Source organism: Monocercomonoides exilis (genome assembly GCF_001643675.1).
Source record: "Monocercomonoides exilis strain PA203 chromosome Unknown scaffold65-413564, whole genome shotgun sequence".
Lineage (NCBI taxonomy): Eukaryota > Preaxostyla > Oxymonadida > Polymastigidae > Monocercomonoides > Monocercomonoides exilis.
The window spans coordinates 142179-160527 of record NW_027150610.1 but is presented as its reverse complement, the minus strand read 5'-3'; the positions used below and the strand labels follow the sequence as shown (position 1 = coordinate 160527).

The window sequence follows — 18349 nt, the reverse complement described above, 5'->3', positions numbered from 1 at the left end:
TTACACGAAATACATCATGGCAGTATTCGTTGGAAAACGTAAGCCACCACCATTGATCTGCACTGAAGATAGCATAAAAATGTTTGCAGATTTATTTTTAATTTTTTCTTATTTATAATTTATTTTTAACGTCGTTTTCATGCAACAAAAATTACCAATGTTTTCACAGTGATAACAAAGGTGATTGGTCAGAAGGCTCTTTTATTGTTGGGCGCATGGGCTTGACTGATAAAAAGAAAGAAACGTATGCATTTTATTTTAGTCGTTTATACATTTTATTGAATATTTTTTGTTTTTAATATCGAAGGACTGTTGATGACGATCTTGATGATTCTTTTGGAAAGCCGCTGAAGGTTTTTTTTCTAACATAGCGCTTAACTTTAAATATTCATTTATATACTTGAAAATTACCTATATTTTTCAAAGTATTCATTGGATTCGCTTGAGCAACTTGATCTTATAGGCTTTGGTTCGAGTGGTCGAGTATATCATGTCATTCAAAAAGACACAAAGGAAGATTTCGCTCTAAAAGTATTTGCTCATTTCGTAATTTTCCATAAATGATAACTTTATTATTTTGAAGGTTATACCAATGGATTGTACAAAGGCAGTGCGAAAACAACTTTTGGACGAAATTAGAGCATTATCGCGTTTATGCCACCCCGCAATTGTGAACTGTCCTGATGCATTTCTTGTTGACGGAGTATTGTTTGCACACTTTCTTCTAGCGATCCTTAATTTGAATACAAATAAATTAATATTTCTTATTTATTTTTAAAAATATTCAAAAGGTACATTCTTCTTGAATACTTTGATTGTGGATCTTTGGCAGATGCGCTGAAGATCACAGGCCCAGTTCCGGAAAGAATTGTTGCCTGCTTTTCAAAACAAATTTTATCAGCTATTTCATTCTGCCACAAACAGAAATACATTCATCGAGATTTGAAGCCGGCAAACTTCCTTCTTAACAGCAAGGTTTATTGAATGGATTTTTAGTGATTATTTCATTTATCGATTTTTTTATATTTTTTTATTAAAAAAACTCCGCAAATGTTATCATCATCATTATTATAATGCGTTCTCTCAACAACTTCAACAAACTTTCTGAATTCTTTTGTCAAATGAACTCATTTATACATACACATGTTATTGTGCTAATGGTTTTCTATTGATTTTTTTCAATAGGGAATGGTGAAAATAGCAGATTTTGGCACGTCTAGCCGTCTCCAAGGAAACACTTCTGCTGCTTCAACATGGGTTGGGACTGTGACATATATGTCTGTATGCAAAACATCATATTGATTATATCCTAATTATTATTATTATTATTATTATTATTATTATTCTTCTTCTTCTTCTTCTTCTTCTTATTATTATTATTATTATTAATTTCTTTATTTTATATTATTTTATTTTCAATCATTTATATAAATTTTAACAATTACAATAAATATGCTTATTTGCAATTCACAACCAATAACTGAATATATTTTTCTTTTTTCATTTCACTTCATCTCTTTCTTTATCTTTCTCTTTCTTTCTCTCCTTCCCTCTCTTCTCCTTCTTCTTTCTTTCTTCCTCATCAACAGCCCGAGCGTATCACCGGCACCGAGTACACCTTTGAGTCCGACATCTGGTCGTTTGGGCTGACGATGTTTGAGCTGGCCGTCAACCACTATCCATACCCTCCTGCCGACCTGGACGGGAGAGGAGGGCAGATGGGCTTTTGGGATCTTCTGGACCTGATTGTGCAGAAGCCATCGCCTGCATTGCCTGAGGACTCGTTCTCGAAGGAGTTCTGCGATTTTATTGCGAAATGGTGTGGGGAGGAGAAGGAGAAGGAGGAGAGAAGGAGAGAAGGAGAGAAGGAGAGAAGGAGAGAAGGAGAGAAGGAGAGAAGGAGAGAAGGAGAGAAGAAGAAGAGAAGAAGGAGAAGAGAAAGAATTGCCAATGAAAAGAAAGAACAAAAAAAAAGAATCAGAAAGAAACAATTTTTTGTTAATAAAGTTGAAAATGTTGTTTTTTTTTTTGAGTCTGAATGAAGCAAAGTGATTGAGCAATATTTTCTTTTGAAACGATTTTTTTTATTCCTTCTTTTTTTCCCATTTAACTTATTTTCTTCTTCTTTTTTCCTCATTTTTTTCCATGAAAATTTCGAATTCTATTTCAAACAGCTTGGAAAAAGAAGCAGATAAGCGATACAACGCTGATCAACTTTTGGTATGTTTTTTTTTGTCTTTTCCTGTTTCATTTCAATTTATCATTCATCAATTTATGAAATTCTTATGGTTCTGAAATGATTATTTTTATTTATTTATTTATTTATTTATTTATTTATTTATTTATTTTTATTTAATTTTATAAATTTTTATTTATTTTAATCAATTTATTTATTTTATTCATATCCATGTTTCTTTATTTCTTCATAACATAATCTTATTTATTCTATTTCTTTTCCTTATTTCTGTTATTATTTATTATTTATTATTATTATTATTATTTTTCTTTTTCCATCAACACACCCCAATCTTATCCATCCAGGCCCATCCTTTCCTGTCTGATGCCAACTGTGCTTCTTTGGATGAGACCGCAGCGTGGCTGAAGCCGTTCGTGGGGAGAATTTCAGAGTCAGTCAGAAAAGCAGCAGCAGACGCACTGGACGGAGTGACTGGGGAGAAGGAGGATTAGAGGATGTGATGATATTCTCTTTCTCTTTCTCTTTCTCTTTCTCTTTCTCTTTCTCTCTCTCTCTCTCTCTCTCTTTCTCTCTTTCTCTTTCTCTCTTTCTCTCTCTCTCTCTCTTTCTTTCTTTCTCTTTCTCTCTCTTTCTCTCTCTTTCTCTCTCTCTCTCTTTCTTTCTTTCTCTTTCTCTCTCTTTCTCTCTCTTTCTCTCTTTCTCTCTTTCTTTCTTTCTCTTTCTCTCTCTTTCTCTCTCTCTCTCTCTCTTTCTTTCTCTTTCTTTCTCTTTCTCTCTCTTTCTATCTCTTCCACTTTGCCTATCTGGTAAGTTAGATGGGCATTTATATCTTTTTCTTCATCTTTTTTCTTTTTTTCTTTTTTCTTTATTCTTTTTTCATTTGATGATGCGTTTGTGCATATCTATTTTATATGTTTCTGTTTTATCGAACATTGAAATTAGAAAATTTCTTGAATTTTCTAAATAAAAATGGTACAATTAGTTCATAAAATAGTCTTATTGTCTTAATTTGGTTTTCTATTCTGTGCCCCTTGATGGAATTCTATTAATACATCTGAGCAACTTCTATCATCTTGTCAAAAAGATTTTACAATCACCCCTTTCATATTTATTAACTACGTTTATTTTTGTTTATTTGCTTGTTTTCGCATTTCCTCTTGATCATAACATGAATTTCATATAACAAAAGGAATTTCTTGAAGTTATACATCATAGGCTCTCCTTTCATTTGTGGAAAGAATATTGAAATTTTCACAAATAAACAACAAAGAAAAGATTGAATTGGGGTTATGTGATCAGCTCCTTTTTATTTTTTGACCTACAGATTCATGATTTACGAAAAAGGGCAATTTTCTCAATTTAAAAATCGTGTGCAATTCGTGATTGCTCCTATTTTTAATTGATTGTTATTTTCATAAGGTGCTCACGCTGCTTTTGCATCCGTTGATTCAATGACAAATTTTCTCAAGGATGTGACACCATCATTGAAATCAGACAACACAGGTTTGAATAACTGCATTTATATTAGTATTTATGCACTTTATAATTTTGAATTATTTTTAGAAGTATTCGATTTCGGACTTGCTCAATTATATCCTCTTATTTCTTTGAGATCGGAGAGTGAAATCACAAAAATATCAACAGAAATTTTTCTTATATTATTTAATGAAATAAAGGTAGCAGTTAAAAAAATCCGGTCTTTAACGTTTGCTCTTCTTCATTACTTCACAAGATGAACAATTTTGAATCTTATGTTTGCGATATCAGAAATTTGACTACAGCAAATTCTGAAAACATTCGAAAATTTATAAGGAAATCTTTATCCTTAATTCTTTTAGTGGCAAAATCTTTTGAAAACTTTTATGAGTGCTATGTGTTCATTGGGCTGTTTTGTCCATTAAACTTGTCAAAATTTATGACAGCCGAAGAAAAGAAGCGCAGAAAAGAAAGGTCACAAGAACGCATTGCATTCAAAAAACACATACGCCCTTTGATGGATCAAAAAGCAGTTTATTCATGGTTCTCTGGATGTGAAGTTCATTTGATGATTGCAGATAAACTAGCGAAACATAAATTTTCAACCTTCGCATCAAATTTAGTTTTAAGGAGATGGAGAAATTCAGGAAAAAGTGCTAAACTTCCGACGTATCCTCAGCTTTATGGAATGCTGAAAGCTTTCAAACTTGTATGATCTGATATTTCACCATTTGTAATTTCATATTGTGCCTTTTATTTGCAACTTGCTTTATTTATTTATTTTCTTCCATCAATAATTTGATTATTTGCCTGCGATTTCAAATCGAACCGCAACTTGTGCTTAGTGTGCATTCACATATAACACGAACATTCTTCAGTGGGCGCGCGAAATGTCTGTCTGGATGGCTGATTTCTTTATTGCAAATGCTTCTGACGAGAACATCCCTCCAAATAAAGGAATCCACCACATAGAAAACATCGTGAAGACTCTTGAGAGCTTCGTCCATTATACACAGGTGTGATTGTACTGCTTTGACTTTCGATCATTTTTGTTTCTGTATTCATTTTATTTTATTTTATTTTATTTTATTTTATTTTATTTTATTTTATTTTATTTTATTTTATTTTATTTTATTTTATTTTATTTTATTTTATTTTATTTTATTTTATTTTATTTTATTTTATTTTATTTAATTTTAATTTTATTTTATTTTATTGAACAATGACAAATAAAACCACCCATCTCCTTCTATCCAGTACGGGCAAAAACAATTGATCCAATACAACAAAATGTTTGCCGACCGCTTTTATCTGAACATGTCTCTCTCTCTCCTCTCCCAGCCGTCTGCACACTTGTCCTGCATTGGCTTGTCTATGTACTCCTTCGTCCTCGACACCCTCGCCAAAAACTACATCTCGACCAAGCCGAACATCCTGATGAACAACAAAGGAAATCCTAACGGGATCATCCAGATGGGCGACATGCCAATGGCGTCTGCAGCAACTGACCCGTTCTTCATCGGCACACGCGAATTAGACAACACCCGCAGCATCGCCCAGGTGATTGAGACCATCACACGCCAGGCAGAGCCCTTCTTCATCCACAGCGAGGTGTGTGTGGCGCAGATTACAAACATCATCCAGCGCTTTGCCGAGTACTACAGCCTGAACGAGGACACGCAGATGGCCATGATCAGCCTGCAGTCGATGCTGCCACAGCCAGGCCAGCCGTACGGGATGCTCGAAGGAGCACTGGGAGACGAAGACGCTGAGTTGCAGGCGGCGCTGGAGGCGTCCAGGGCGATGGCGGAGCAGGAGTCGCAGTTTGAGATGGAGGCAGGGATCGATCTGAGCGAGCTTGCAGCGCTTGATGGGACAGGGGCACTGGAGGAGCAGGATGTACTCGGCAGCGGGAGTGGCATGGAGGACTCGGCATTTGCTTCTTCTTCTTCTTCCTCCTCCTCTTCTTCTTCGTCATATTCCTCTTCTTCTTCATTGTCGTCTGGGTTGTCTTCTGCAGAGGCAAAGAAGAAGAGCAGACAGCAGGTGGATATGTCTGTCACTGAAGCCGATTTGAATGCGAAGTTTTTGCCGGTCAAAGAGAAAGTGGTACTTCTGCAGATGCAGCTGGAGAAGCTGGCAAATGTGATCATCGCTAAGCAGACAAACAGCATCATTGATGGATCATCATCATCATCTTCTTCTTCCTCTTCTTCTTCTGTTGAACAAGCTCAGATGGACTCTGCTTTGATGCAACAGAAACGACAGGCAGATGACAATGCTGGTGATATGCAATCAAATGTTGGTTATCCAACATCTCCTGAATTATCTAGCTCATCAAGCTCCTCCTCCTCCTCCTCCTCCTCCTCATCATCTTCTTCTTCTTCCTCTTCCTCCTCTTCCTCTTCTTCTCCTCAGCTCGAGTCTATCATCTCGCCAACATCTTCTCTTATTCAACCTCCAAATTCTTCAGACAATTCTCAGCCAACTTCAGAAGAAGCAGCATCATCACAAGATTTTGATCAACAGCCTTCTTCCTCCTCTTCCTCTTCCTCTTCCTCTTCCTCTTCCTCTCCCAACACATCTGAATCCTCTTCTCAACACGTGATAACAGCCAAAGACTTAGTCACCATCACCAAAGAAGACATCACCCTCCTCTTCTCCATCCTCTCTGATGCTGAAGTGCGGAAATACAAAGACCTCCTCTTGTCTGTCTTCGATGCCATCTTGTTCCTCATCCAGTCGCGTGACTTCCCTTCTGCACAGCCACTTCTCCATCCTTCTTCTACTTCCTCTTCCTCTTCCACTCAGCCAGAAGACGAGTATCCTTCGTCTCTTCTCTCTCCAGATGCTCTTTCTGCTGTCATCTCGGGCTTTGCCCAGCTCAGTGCGAAGGCGTCTGAACCAGAAATGATCGAGGCGATGATGGAGCAATGCATCACTTTCATTAGGCAGTCCATTCTGTCTGCTGAAAATGAGGAAAATGAGCAAGAGGGAGAGGGGAAAGGAATGAAGATGGAGGCATCGCTTAGAGAATTGAATGAAATGCCATCATCATCATCATCATCTTCTTCTTCTTCATTGCCCTCTGGTTTCCATGATAGAAATGCAGAAAGTCTTCCTCTTCATCCAAACCATCTGAATTCTGCAGACATTCCTGAGACTCTTCGTGTTGATAGCACTGCTCAAACATCTCACCATTCGCGCAGTTTTTCTTCTGGTTCATTCTCATCCACTCTATCAGGATCATCATCATCATCATCATCATCATCATCTTCATCAACATCAACACATCAGAACTTCTGCTATGGAGATGGGACAACGCAGTTTCTGATGGCGTTTGATTCGCTCGTGTCTGCCTACCACGCGGCAGCGCAATACGACAGCGACGAGGCAGCGCTGCAGCAGACGCTGGCTGTGCTGCACAAGAGAGGATGGGCAGACACACTCGCCAGGAGTGCCCGGCTGTTCAGAAGGAGAGTGCAGAAGTGGAAGATCGAGGCATTTCCTGCCAACTACGCAGAGGATGACAACATCTGCAGGTGTGTGGGCACATCGCTGGATGGGTTTGTGCCGAAGATGGCTGCAGAGATGGAAGGGCTGCTGATTGGGTTCTACACATACAAGGAGCATACAACACACCAGAACGAGGTGGTGACACACATCTTTGATCTGCTCTTGCAGAAGGAGATTGCACATCTGGGAGATGATGCGTATCCACAAGCAGCTGCGTCTGCTTCATCATCATCGTCAATTTCATCTTCTTCTTCAACTTCAACTTCATCTAACTCCTCCTTATCATCTTCGTCCTCCACATCCTCATCTTCCCCAACTTCCTCGCAATCTGCCTCATCATCAACATCTTCTTCTTCATCTTCTTCCTCTTCAATGCTCTCAGAAGGCAGCGGAGAAGAAGAAGAAGAAGAACATGAAGAGATTCTTCCCTTGTCCACCATCGAGTCTCTGTTCAGCTCGATGCTTCAGATGTCGCTCACCCAAAACGAACAGGAGCGTCTGATGAAGTCTGCTGTGAATGTGCTCTTCAAACACTACACGCCTCTCACAGCAACTGCCCGGCAGCTCCTCAGAGAGAGCAGTGCACACCAGAAGCCTCTTTCGGGTGCTCCGCAGCAGTCTCTCCTGACAGACGCCGACAGAACACACCACAGACAGAACGAGGCGGTTGCACGCGCCATCACCCGGCTGTTCAAAGTGTTCCCGTTCACTCAGCCGCCTGAGGCAGCTACACAAAGCACGATGCCTACGACAAAGGTGGAGGAATGTGCAGCCAGTCTGTACTGGGTGAAGGAGCTGCTGCTGATAGCCAACCAGGGCTATCAGACGCTGGCTGTGCTGAACATCGGAGGGAAAGACTGTTTTGTGCGGACAGGGGAGAAAGTGATAGGGTGTGATGCCCTGTTCAACTTAGCATTCAACTGGCCAATTGTTGTACCCACAAGTATGATGCTCGTCTCACAATCTGATTATTTCACCAACAGCAACGAAGCACTGGACATCCTCATCCAGCTCTGCCAGCCAGCAGTGACATCCTACACAGCCTGCTCGTCTCAGTGGGTGAATCTGATGCCAAATGCACTGCCACCACAGGAAGAACAGAACGGCTTTGTGAAGACATGTGTGGAGTATGTTAGCAAAGAGGTGTCGATCTTTACGAGAGGGACAGCACAGCAGACGTTTGGAATTGAGCAGCTGCGGAAGCGATTCAGAAATGCAGGCGCAGACGGCAGCTTTGGCAACAGTGCAGCGTCCAACAAGCAGCGAGTGGAGAATGCGCTGTGGCTGCTCTATCGCCTGCTCGGCCTCACACCTGTGCTGATCGACCCGGCAATGAAGATCCACCTACCTTTGTCGTCGTTCTCGGCAAGTGCACTCAACGCAACACTTTCTGTTGATCCGTACGGGCAGACACCCATTCTGCTGGCTGCTGACGATTGTGTGCAGTGTCTGAGGCTGCGGATTGCTGAGAAGCTTCAGGTTGAGAAGGCATCGAGCATCCTGCTATCGTTCGAGGGAAAGGGCATTACCAAGTCAACTGATGCACTCAGCCTCATCGTAGGCGATGTGAAGAAGCTGAAGGACATCAAAGTGAAGGTCGAGATAGACGATGGGGATGCTTATGGTATTATGAACTACAACAGCCGTGTCAAAATCGACGACCGCACTGATCCTCTTGTAAACAAGCAGAATCTGCTTTGCTTCCAAAATACGAACAGACAGGCTGCTCTTCAGGAAGCACAACAGTCGATTCCCATTCCGTACAGAGCATCAACCCTTTTTGCAGCTTCCTCACACCATCTGAAGACAATCATTGACAGAGCACAAGAATTGAGCCCACTATGCAACCTGCTGTTGAGTGCAATGCCAATTAAAGAAACGGCTCGTCCACAGCTTCTCCAGGCGAATATTAACACATCTTATTTGGCTCTTCTTCCTCTGTTGAATGTGGGTGTTTCGGAAGATCAAAGGGCAGAGGCCATCCAACGCACAGAATCTGTTCTGAGCGATTTGCAGGCATTGGTGGAGGAGACAGAGGGAATGATGCCATTTGAGCAGGTGAATGCATCTGTTGGAGAGGTGTGGCAGCAGATGAACAAAGGAAAAGTTGGTTGCATTTCAAAGATGTGCAAAGGCAATAGTGTGGAAAGCTGGAGGCTGAGGTTTGTGCTGAGCGGAGGGTTGAGTGCGCTGTTGTCGCTTTTAATGGAATCACCCCTGTTTCAAAACGAGATTGATTTGCAGCCTCTTCCTCCGTCAACATTGGCTCTTGTTGTCCGACTTATTTCTGTGTTTATTTTGGACATGCGGGCAACTTCGGTGCTGGGAACACAGTCTGCTGGCTCAGCACAGCTTGGTGCGTCACCTTCTCTTTCTGCACTTCCACTATTCCGCAACACGTTGGAATATGCCCTTTTGCACGTGCCAGCTGTTGTGCAGACTATCAATGCAACTTTTTCAGATGAAGGAAAATGCTATGTTCCATTGCCTCTAGCTATATTGGAGCCAGGAAAAGGGCAGCGCATATTATTTATCTTGCGATTGATGCAGCTGTTTGTGTATTTTGCAGAAGATGTTGCGATTGAACTTCCACTTTTGCACTCTCCACTGGCATTGAATCATTGCATTGATACTCCGCTTGTTCAGTTGCATTCTGAGCTAACACCCACAAATATTGCATCAGTCGCAATTGCAGCAACAATCGAGGCATACCAGCATTCCTCGCACCACTTCAGGATGCTGAACTTCTTTACATATGTTGCCGAAGAATCAATAGAAAAATGCCTCTCAGATACAACAGAGTTTGAGGGAATTGTGCAGAGCCATCTTGAACACATTTCTGCAATACCACTGCCATCATCTGCATCCATCAATGAACCACATCCTCAACGAACTGTTTTCTCGTTTGTGGATGCGATGCGAATTGTGAACACGTACACACCGAAAGGGAGGGTGCCTGGGTTGGAAGGCAGCTATTCAGTCATGTCCATTGGAGAGGATACGCGGCAGGAGATTTTGTGCACTCTATTTGCGATGCTGTGTGCAGCTGTGCAGAGCTATCCTGAAGAGCTGTCACAGTATCTTGTGTCAGCGTCATTCGAACCTTTCCTTCTGGTGTTTTTGTTTGCATTCAGCCATTGCGAAGAAGCTGTTCGCCCATTCACACTGGAACTTCTGGAGTCCATCTTCCTGCAGGTGCCTTGTTCGAGCATGTTACTTGAAGAAAGTGCAATTGCGCAACTGACATCATCAATTTTGGATGGAAGCTCAGCTCTTATGTCGTTTGCTGCTGCGGCCACTACTCTGCTACACATCCAACGATTTTCAGCGTTTCTGTCGAATATGCTTGCTCGATTGATGGAAAAGCTTCAGTTCTTCATGGACTCTCAAAAGATGAAGATAGCAATGCAACCTGGTGGACTTTCTTTACATCGTTTGATGGCTGTGCTTGCAATTCTCATCAAGACACACCACAAATACCATTACACATTTCCGGCCGAGTTGTATTCCACTTCATTTGCATCTACCAATTCTGATTCTGCATCCTCATCTTCATCATCATCAGCACCGTCTATACAGTTGGCTGGCTCATCGTCAGATGAAAATATGCTTCCATTGCTACCATTACTAGTATTTATGAACACTACGTTTGTTTGCATAGAAAAAAAGACGCAACAGGCAGATGGTACAGCTGCAGAAGAATTACGAAAACAGGAGATTTTGCTGAAAGAATATTTTGGATATGTTTCTGCTGGAAAGAAAACTGGATACGGACTTATTCCATTCCTGTGGACAAAAACATTGTTCAGCGGCTTTTCAAATGTGGATGGTTTATCTAATTCGGCGGGCAGTAAATCTTTGGATGTCTCAGCTGTGTCAAATGACCCAGTCACGCGAAACTCAATTGTTGAAGTTATTTCCACATTGTGTCGCGGAAGTGATGTTAATCGAAGGTGCGTGATTGGGCTGCTGGGAAAGCTGCAGCAGCTGGAAGATGAACATGAATACTCTGCATTCAATATCTCTGCAATGTCAATAGCGTCACCATGGAGCAGAGGAAGAGGCAAATATCGGGGCATCCATAACCCAAACACCATGTGCTACATGATTTCTCTATTTGCCCAGCTGTTTATGCACCCTCAATTTCGTTCAACATTCTTGATGTGGGATGGAAAAACAGAGTTCCCTCAAAACCAGGAGGAACAAATGGTTGTGAGTCCGCCTGCTCAGATTGTCAAACAACAACTGAAAGTGATGAATAAAATGACACCTGCATTCGATGTGGAAGAGGAGGAAATCTTGAGGAAACGTGCATCTGTCGTGACGGCGGAGGAGAAGGAAGAATATGCGGATGTTTGGAAGGCAATGCGATTCCTTTTTGCAGAATTGCAGGATAATCCATTCAACCACTCATCGATTGAACTGAATGCGTTTTTGGATGCATACAGAGATCAGGACCGGAGGAGGGTGGTAGCAGGTGTGCAGAGCGATCTCGATGAGTTCTTCACATGTTTGGTGGAGAAACTGGAGTCACATTTGGATATTCACAGAGCGCCAAATTTCGTCCGGAGACTGTTTCGAGGGAGAGTACAGAACACACGAATATGCGAGCGAGGACACACAGCAGAACAGACAGATGGCTTCTTTTCACTACAAGTGGATGTGAAAGGGATGTCAACGATTGAAGAAGCGCTGAGGGCGATGGTGAGTGGAAGTTGTGTTAGTGGGTTCACGTGTGAGGCGTGTGCACAAGCAAAGAAGGACAAAGGGATGGTGAATGTGGTACGGCGATCGACTCTGAAAGATCTGCCAAACACTGTTTTCATTATGTTGAAACGTTTTGACTTTGATGCGAAAACAGGTGTTCGAACAAAGATTAACTCATTTTTCAAGTTTCCCATCGAAGAACAGTTAGACTTCGAACCATACATGTACGAGTCAATGGTGGCTGCAGATAATGGGCTGACTCCAGAAGCGTGCTACGTGAATGCCAAAGCAGCAACTGAAGGGCGATTTTTTGGAGATGATTTGAGTAGAGGGATGCCATTGACACCGGAACAAACACAAAAGCTGTTCAGGCCGAAAGAGTATTACAAGTTTGAGCTCAAAGGAATAGTGTGCCATTCCGGTACAGCCCATGGAGGACACTACTATTCATTTATCAAAGAGAGAGCAGCACCTTACCGGTGGTATGAGTTCAATGACTCGTCTGTTTTCCCTGTTGATCCCAAAACACTATCTGATCGTTCATATGGTGGAAACATGTCTTCGACAAATGCAACGGCAATGATTCCCGATGGCATGAGCGGAGGAAACGAGAAGCAGAAGATGCACTCGGCATATCTTCTTATTTACGAACGAATAAAACCAGTTGACGATTGGCAAATCGAAAGAACATTGAAAGAACAATATGCACCAAATATGGCATTCCCATTCTACCCAATGCATCCACAGCCACCTTATCCATCTCCACGTTTCGTATTAAGGAAACCTCTGTCATCAGAGCAATTGGAAGCAGAAGGAATTGCACTTTCAGACACAGCAGCGATTGCGAAATTGGAAGACAAGAGGCAGTCGGAGCAAGAAAGAGAGCAACAGATCTTCAACAATATGCTGTTTGCGTTTGTGCGAAAGGTGATGACAGAACTAAAGTGCTTGGCTGTCAAACGGAGGGACAGTGCAGAGCAGATGCTGTCAATCATCAAACACAATGAGCTGACAATAGCCTCGATGCCCCTTCCACTTCCATTGCTTTCAGCTTCAACATCAAATGAGAAAGAAAGCATTACTCCAACAGCACTATCTGTGTGGATCAGATATTTGCTGCACACTTTTTCACACTCCACACGGAAAATGGAGTTTACTCTGTGGTGCAATGAGCTGGAGCCACTCTTCCATTCAATGCCCAGTCTGTCTCTGCTTTTGCTGAGGCATTTCACAAAACAGATGGTGTCAGATGAGAATAGGCTGAGACAGCTGTGCATCACACGGAAGAAAAAGGCACATGCAAGGCCATATGAAGAAATTCTGAAACAGCAAAGTTCCTCTTCCTCATCTCAAGCTCCTCCACGAACATCCACACCACATCTCTCGTCAACTGAGTATTCACAGCTTGGAACAGACTTTGCGGTCACACCGTCAATCGTGTCGTCGCTGCTTTTCCGCTGCGAGAATGTGCAGATGCGCTTGTCTTTCCTGAGGCTGCTTTTAGAGGTGGTATCTGCTATCACACGTGCTGTTGATGCGTTCATAAGTCCATCAACTTCAACCAAGCAATCACCAAAGGAATGTAGAGATGCAGCATCGAAGCTAATTGGAGAATTGACAGTGTTTTTCACCACTCTCCTCAACATTATCCCAGCAAAGCAGCGTCGTGCTCCGCTTTTAATTCCGCTTTTCTCTTTTCTAAGGGATGCATGCAAATTATCGCCAATTGTGTCTGCCATCCTTCTATCAGCATCTTATCTGCAGCGCTGCCATGACTTTTTATGCTGCGACCAGAAGCCGCAATATGGCTGGTCTTTGTTCGTGAAGCATCTGCATAGCCCCTATCCAATTGATCCAAAGACCATTGAATCAACACCATTTCCCGCTGTTTCCAGAGAAACTGCCACAGCAATACTCATTTCCCTGATTGCATGTCTGCAGAATGCACCATCGAGGCTGACTCCACAGGGAGCGTTCATCTACACTGCTGCTCTGAACACACCGCCAACACCTATGTTTGCACCAGATGAGCTTTTGCCGCCTCCTCCTTCATCATTTACATCGACCTCATGCAACACCATTGATTCACATCCATTTGCATCACCTTTGACTCAGGCGCTTGTGGAGAAGCTGCTCGCTTCCACAAAGGCCCCTCATCATGTTGCTGCTTTGTGCTCACTATCAATGGCACGGTTCCTGCAGATTGCTCCTCAATTACTTCAGCCAATTTCAAAGAATTTGAAGGAAAAAGAAGAGAATACGCTGTTTGAAGCAACAGGATTGAAATGGCTTCTCAAAGATCCATGGAGCTTTGTAATTTTTGGAGAAGATATTAATCCGGATAATATGCAAATGTATTTGGATGTTGTGAGGACGAAAGTGGAAATGCCTTCATCTTCCTCATGCAATGAATCATCATTATCTTCTTCTTTGTCTTCATCAGCATCTTCTTGTCCTGTTTCTGAAACAATCCTTCCAATCTGCCTGCATTCGCTCAACAAATTGTTGCAATCGCTTCCTGTTTCCATTCCAAAGAAATCACCTCTTCTGGTAAATGCGACCCTTCCTCTTCTGTATGCTGTGAGCAATGCATGCCTGCAGGATCGTGCACTCTCTTTGGCGTTGTGTGGAGATGATAAGATGGCAGAGACTCTTTCGCAGATTTTGCTGCAATATCCGCTTGTGCGCGTTCGCGAAGGGGTGGCACGCATCTTGCGGTGCTGCGTGGCTGAGAAGGAAGTGAAACTTGTGCAGCATCCGCTGATTTCGCAACCGCAGTTCGTGGCAGACGCTGCATGTGCTCCTTCCTGCGTGAGGCAAGTGATGATCACCCCATTTCTTGTGGAACAAGGAAACACCGCAGAGCAGCCACTGTTTATGGGAGAGCAGATTCATCCTATGCTTCTATCATCACAGAAAGAAGATCCGTTTTCTGCAGCAGCTTCGGATGGATCAGAAAATGCTCTTTCTTCAGGCAGTGTAACCGATCTTTCTGCTGACAGATCAGCACAGAGTCAGTTTTCATTTGCACTGCCTTCCTCGAGCTTTGAATCAACGGTCACTTGGACACGTGAAGCATCATTTCTGGAAAAAGACGATCTTTTCGATACAGATGTTACACAAGAAAGCTTCACATTTGAGAGTGTCTCATCAACAACAGTTGATGCTCAGTTCCCAACACACTTCTACATTACAGACACGCCGAAGGAGGAGAAATACACGAAGCTTGACAGCACCGTTGCAGGATTGCTATTCAAACATCTTATGCTTCAAGTAGAAAGCATGAATCGCGAGGATAACTCAGAAATAGAAATGGCAGCGACGAATATCGATTGCTATTGCTGTGTGCTGATATGGATGATCTCCTGTGTTCATCATTCAAAGGCACCACCTGAAAGCAAAGAATTGAACGTATCAACACTTCCATTCGATGAGTCCTTTTTCACTGCTCTTGTGAAATTCATGTTCAAATCAATGGAAATAGAAGAGGCCGATGTTACACTTGCAGAGAACATGTCGAAAATTATCCATCTACTTCTTTATTTCTCGTTTGTATCATACAAATATGCAGTGGAAGTGAAGGACACTATCCTTCAGGTGGACAAGCATCTATCTTCTGAAGGAAAGTCAAAAGAAGTTAAAAAGAAGGGGAAAGCCAACAGGGGATTAGCGTCTATGAATTTCTTGGTTCAATATTTGGATGCACTTCACTCGAAGGGACGTTCGAGAATAACATCAATAAGATCTCTTACAACATCTGGGCTGATTCAATTCTTTTTGCTATTCAGCATTTTGGACAACACATTCATGGGGATATTTCTTGAGAAAGTGGACATGCCAACTTGGGTGCGTCTGATTGTGTACAATGCCGTGTACCACGACGATCTGAGGGAAGCATTCATTTTTGCATTCGTCAACTTTCTTGTTCTTCGATATCCAATTTATTCGTATTGCGTTTTTAATGCGCTTTTCCATGAGAGTGGCGAAGTTGCTGAAGGAAACTCTTCACTTTTCATTCGATTTCTAGGTGACTGCTTCTTCCCCATCGAGCACCAGCTATGTCTTGCCAATCCGTCCACATCAAAGACAATGTGGGACGATCAGCATGGATTTATTCCTCTTTCACTGTCAATCTTCAAAAAGGATTCAGAAATCCCGAGTGAAATGCGGGTTGGGCTGAAGAGGAACCCCAACTTGCGTATTATGCTTACACCACACATTGAAACCTGCATGAACTATTTCTTCACCAGACCAACAAACAGTCAACTTCCCAACTCATATCTGACTATACTGTCGAAAATGAACGGTGAAAAAGTAATTCAAAAAATGCAATATGCCATTTCTCATCAGTTTGGGCAGCATTGCTTCTCGTTTTCTCCAAATCCGCCTCCTCGCACATCAAAACAGTTTCTGTATTTTGACATTGTTGACTGTTTCATTCATTTCTTTTCGAAGTTTCTAATTTGCAAAAGTGAAGATAGGTTAAGGTCGCATCTTATGATCAGTCAGCAACTCGATAGCTATCACGATTCAAAGTTGCTGTGCTCTCAATCATCATCATCGTCTTCTTCTCCTTCTTCTGTATCATCGATTATTTGTTGTGAACAAACAAATACACCACAGTTGGATGTTCCTGCATTGCACCATCTGACGAATGTTATGATCGATGAAAATCACACAGTCATTCCACTCAACTGCACTCTGCGAAACTTCATCTGGTCGCTGCTTCTTCACACCTCTTGTCGCACGAAAACAGCTTTGCGCATCAAATCGCTGAGGCTTCTGCGTTGCCTTCTTCCAGTTGTGCCTGATGCCAATCCACGCTTTGTAAATGATCCTCCTTATTTGTTCATCATGTTCAATTGCTTAACTACCGAACTCGATTTAGCATTTAAATACAATGACTCTTTATCAGGAAACATTCCAGTATTTCTTCCACCAACTTTGAACAAAAATCGAGAAGAATCTTTGTGCTACACAGACGTCGACCAGTCTATGATTATTCTTGCGAATGACAAAGCGAGCGACGAGGAGAAAGAGCTCCTGGCAACTGAGTTGTGTGGGTATTTGGTTGATTTTGTTCTTCAGATGGCTGAGAAGGTTGTGGGGATGATTAAAGAGCGAAGTTCACAATTCAAGCATCTAGCATGGCTTGACTGCACTTACTTGGATGATCCGGATATGTTAAAGATTAATATTCAGCATATACCTTCATTTGCTGTTGTTAAAAGAATTCTGATTACTCTAGAGGTGGTTCTATATTTTATGACTGAGTCTGACAAAGCCAACAAAGTGCTGAAAGCTGAACAACAGCTTCCAGTTGTTTCTTATCTTGATTTTAAAACTTTATTGAATAAACAGTCCAATCTCATGCAATCAAATACTTTAAGTGTTGGAAATGTTGAAGATGAAGAGAAAGGAGACAAAGAGAAAAGAAAGGAGAAAGAGAAGAAAGAAAAAGAGAAGGACAAAGTTAAAGAGAAGAAAGAGAAAGAGAAGAAAGAGAAAGAAAAGGGAGATTCTAAAGCCGAATATTGCAGGAGATATTCTGAATCTCTCACTCCAATTGAAAGTGCAATTGTGGAAATGTACCAGACTATCAATAGTTATTACATGTCCTGTTTGCAGAAGTCAAATATTGATCCCTTAACGGTCTACCGTCCACCGTCAAGAGCCTTTGTTCCGTTTGTGTTCAACAGCGTCACAAAGAACCCAGTTCTTTTGTATCACGTTTTTAGACTTCCGTTCCCGTCTGAGGCAGAATGGGAGGAGAAAGTTGCATTTTCAGAAAACAACAGCATCACTCTTCGGCTAATTTCAAGCGTCCAAAGTTTGCTTGTCTATTTGCTTGACACATTGCAACAGGCATCAAAAGAGGCCAGCGACTCTCATTCTGCAGTCAAATCTGAGGCATCTGGCGATTCCATTGCGCTGCTTGGGAATTGTGTGCTTTCGCTTGGACTGTTCCCTCAGAAGCATCGCTTTGTCAATGGAATGTTCGCAGAACGCCTGGCAATAATCAAGAAAGTGTTTGACATGATAAAAACATTGCCAATGGATCCTCAGCTGCAAGAAGACTCCTTAATTGTCCTCGACTCAATCATCACGTCATTTGCACAACCGGATATTGCTGTTGATTCAGCTGAATTTACTCAACATTAAACATTTTCTATCTTTTTAATTTTTTGTTGTTTTTCCAACCAAAATTTCATTTACTGATTGTGGCAATTCCTTTTTTAATTTTCTTTCATGTTTGTTCATTACACGTTTTGTTTTGGAGTTTGCACTCTTAGAATAGCATCAGTATTATTTTAAGCAAAACGAATGTTATTCTATGAAAAAAAAATTTTTTTTTATTTAATTTTTTTACACTAAAAAAAACAGAATAAAAAAATAACAGAAAAACTTCATTACCGATTATAAAACAAAGATTGTAAATATCTCTAACAAAAA

General features: G+C 41.6%; 2 protein-coding genes across 2 annotated transcripts; both read left to right on the top strand.

The window, feature by feature from the left end:
- Positions 1-2: 2 nt before the first annotated feature.
- MONOS_4503 (putative MAP kinase kinase) lies at positions 3-3404 on the top strand. The gene is made up of 10 exons (XM_067874581.1): positions 3-81; positions 170-244; positions 308-353; positions 427-531; positions 584-708; positions 792-975; positions 1186-1281; positions 1590-1819; positions 2175-2220; positions 2542-3404. The coding sequence occupies exons 1-10, from the start codon at positions 17-19 to the stop codon at positions 2686-2688; spliced, it is 1119 nt and encodes a 372-aa protein (XP_067719171.1). The 5' UTR covers positions 3-16; the 3' UTR covers positions 2689-3404.
- Positions 3405-3525: 121 nt separating this feature from the next.
- Positions 3526-18300, top strand: MONOS_4504 (putative Ubiquitin carboxyl-terminal hydrolase family protein; the record flags this gene model as incomplete). The annotated part of the gene is made up of 5 exons (XM_067874582.1): positions 3526-3565; positions 3617-3700; positions 4036-4382; positions 4519-4689; positions 4931-18300. 5 exons carry the CDS (start codon positions 3526-3528, stop codon positions 18056-18058), a joined length of 13770 nt encoding a protein of 4589 aa, XP_067719170.1. The 3' UTR covers positions 18059-18300.
- Positions 18301-18349: the final 49 nt, after the last annotated feature.

Bases quoted from the DNA above. Each gene is read 5' to 3' on its own strand.
- MONOS_4503 (XM_067874581.1), top strand. From the start codon at position 17: ATGGCAGTATTCGTTGGAAAACGTAAGCCACCACCATTGATCTGCACT. The intron at 245-307 runs GTATGCATTTTA...TTAATATCGAAG, and splicing joins ACTGATAAAAAGAAAGAAAC to GACTGTTGATGACGATCTTG. The intron at 1,820-2,174 runs GTGTGGGGAGGA...TATTTCAAACAG, and splicing joins TGCGATTTTATTGCGAAATG to CTTGGAAAAAGAAGCAGATA.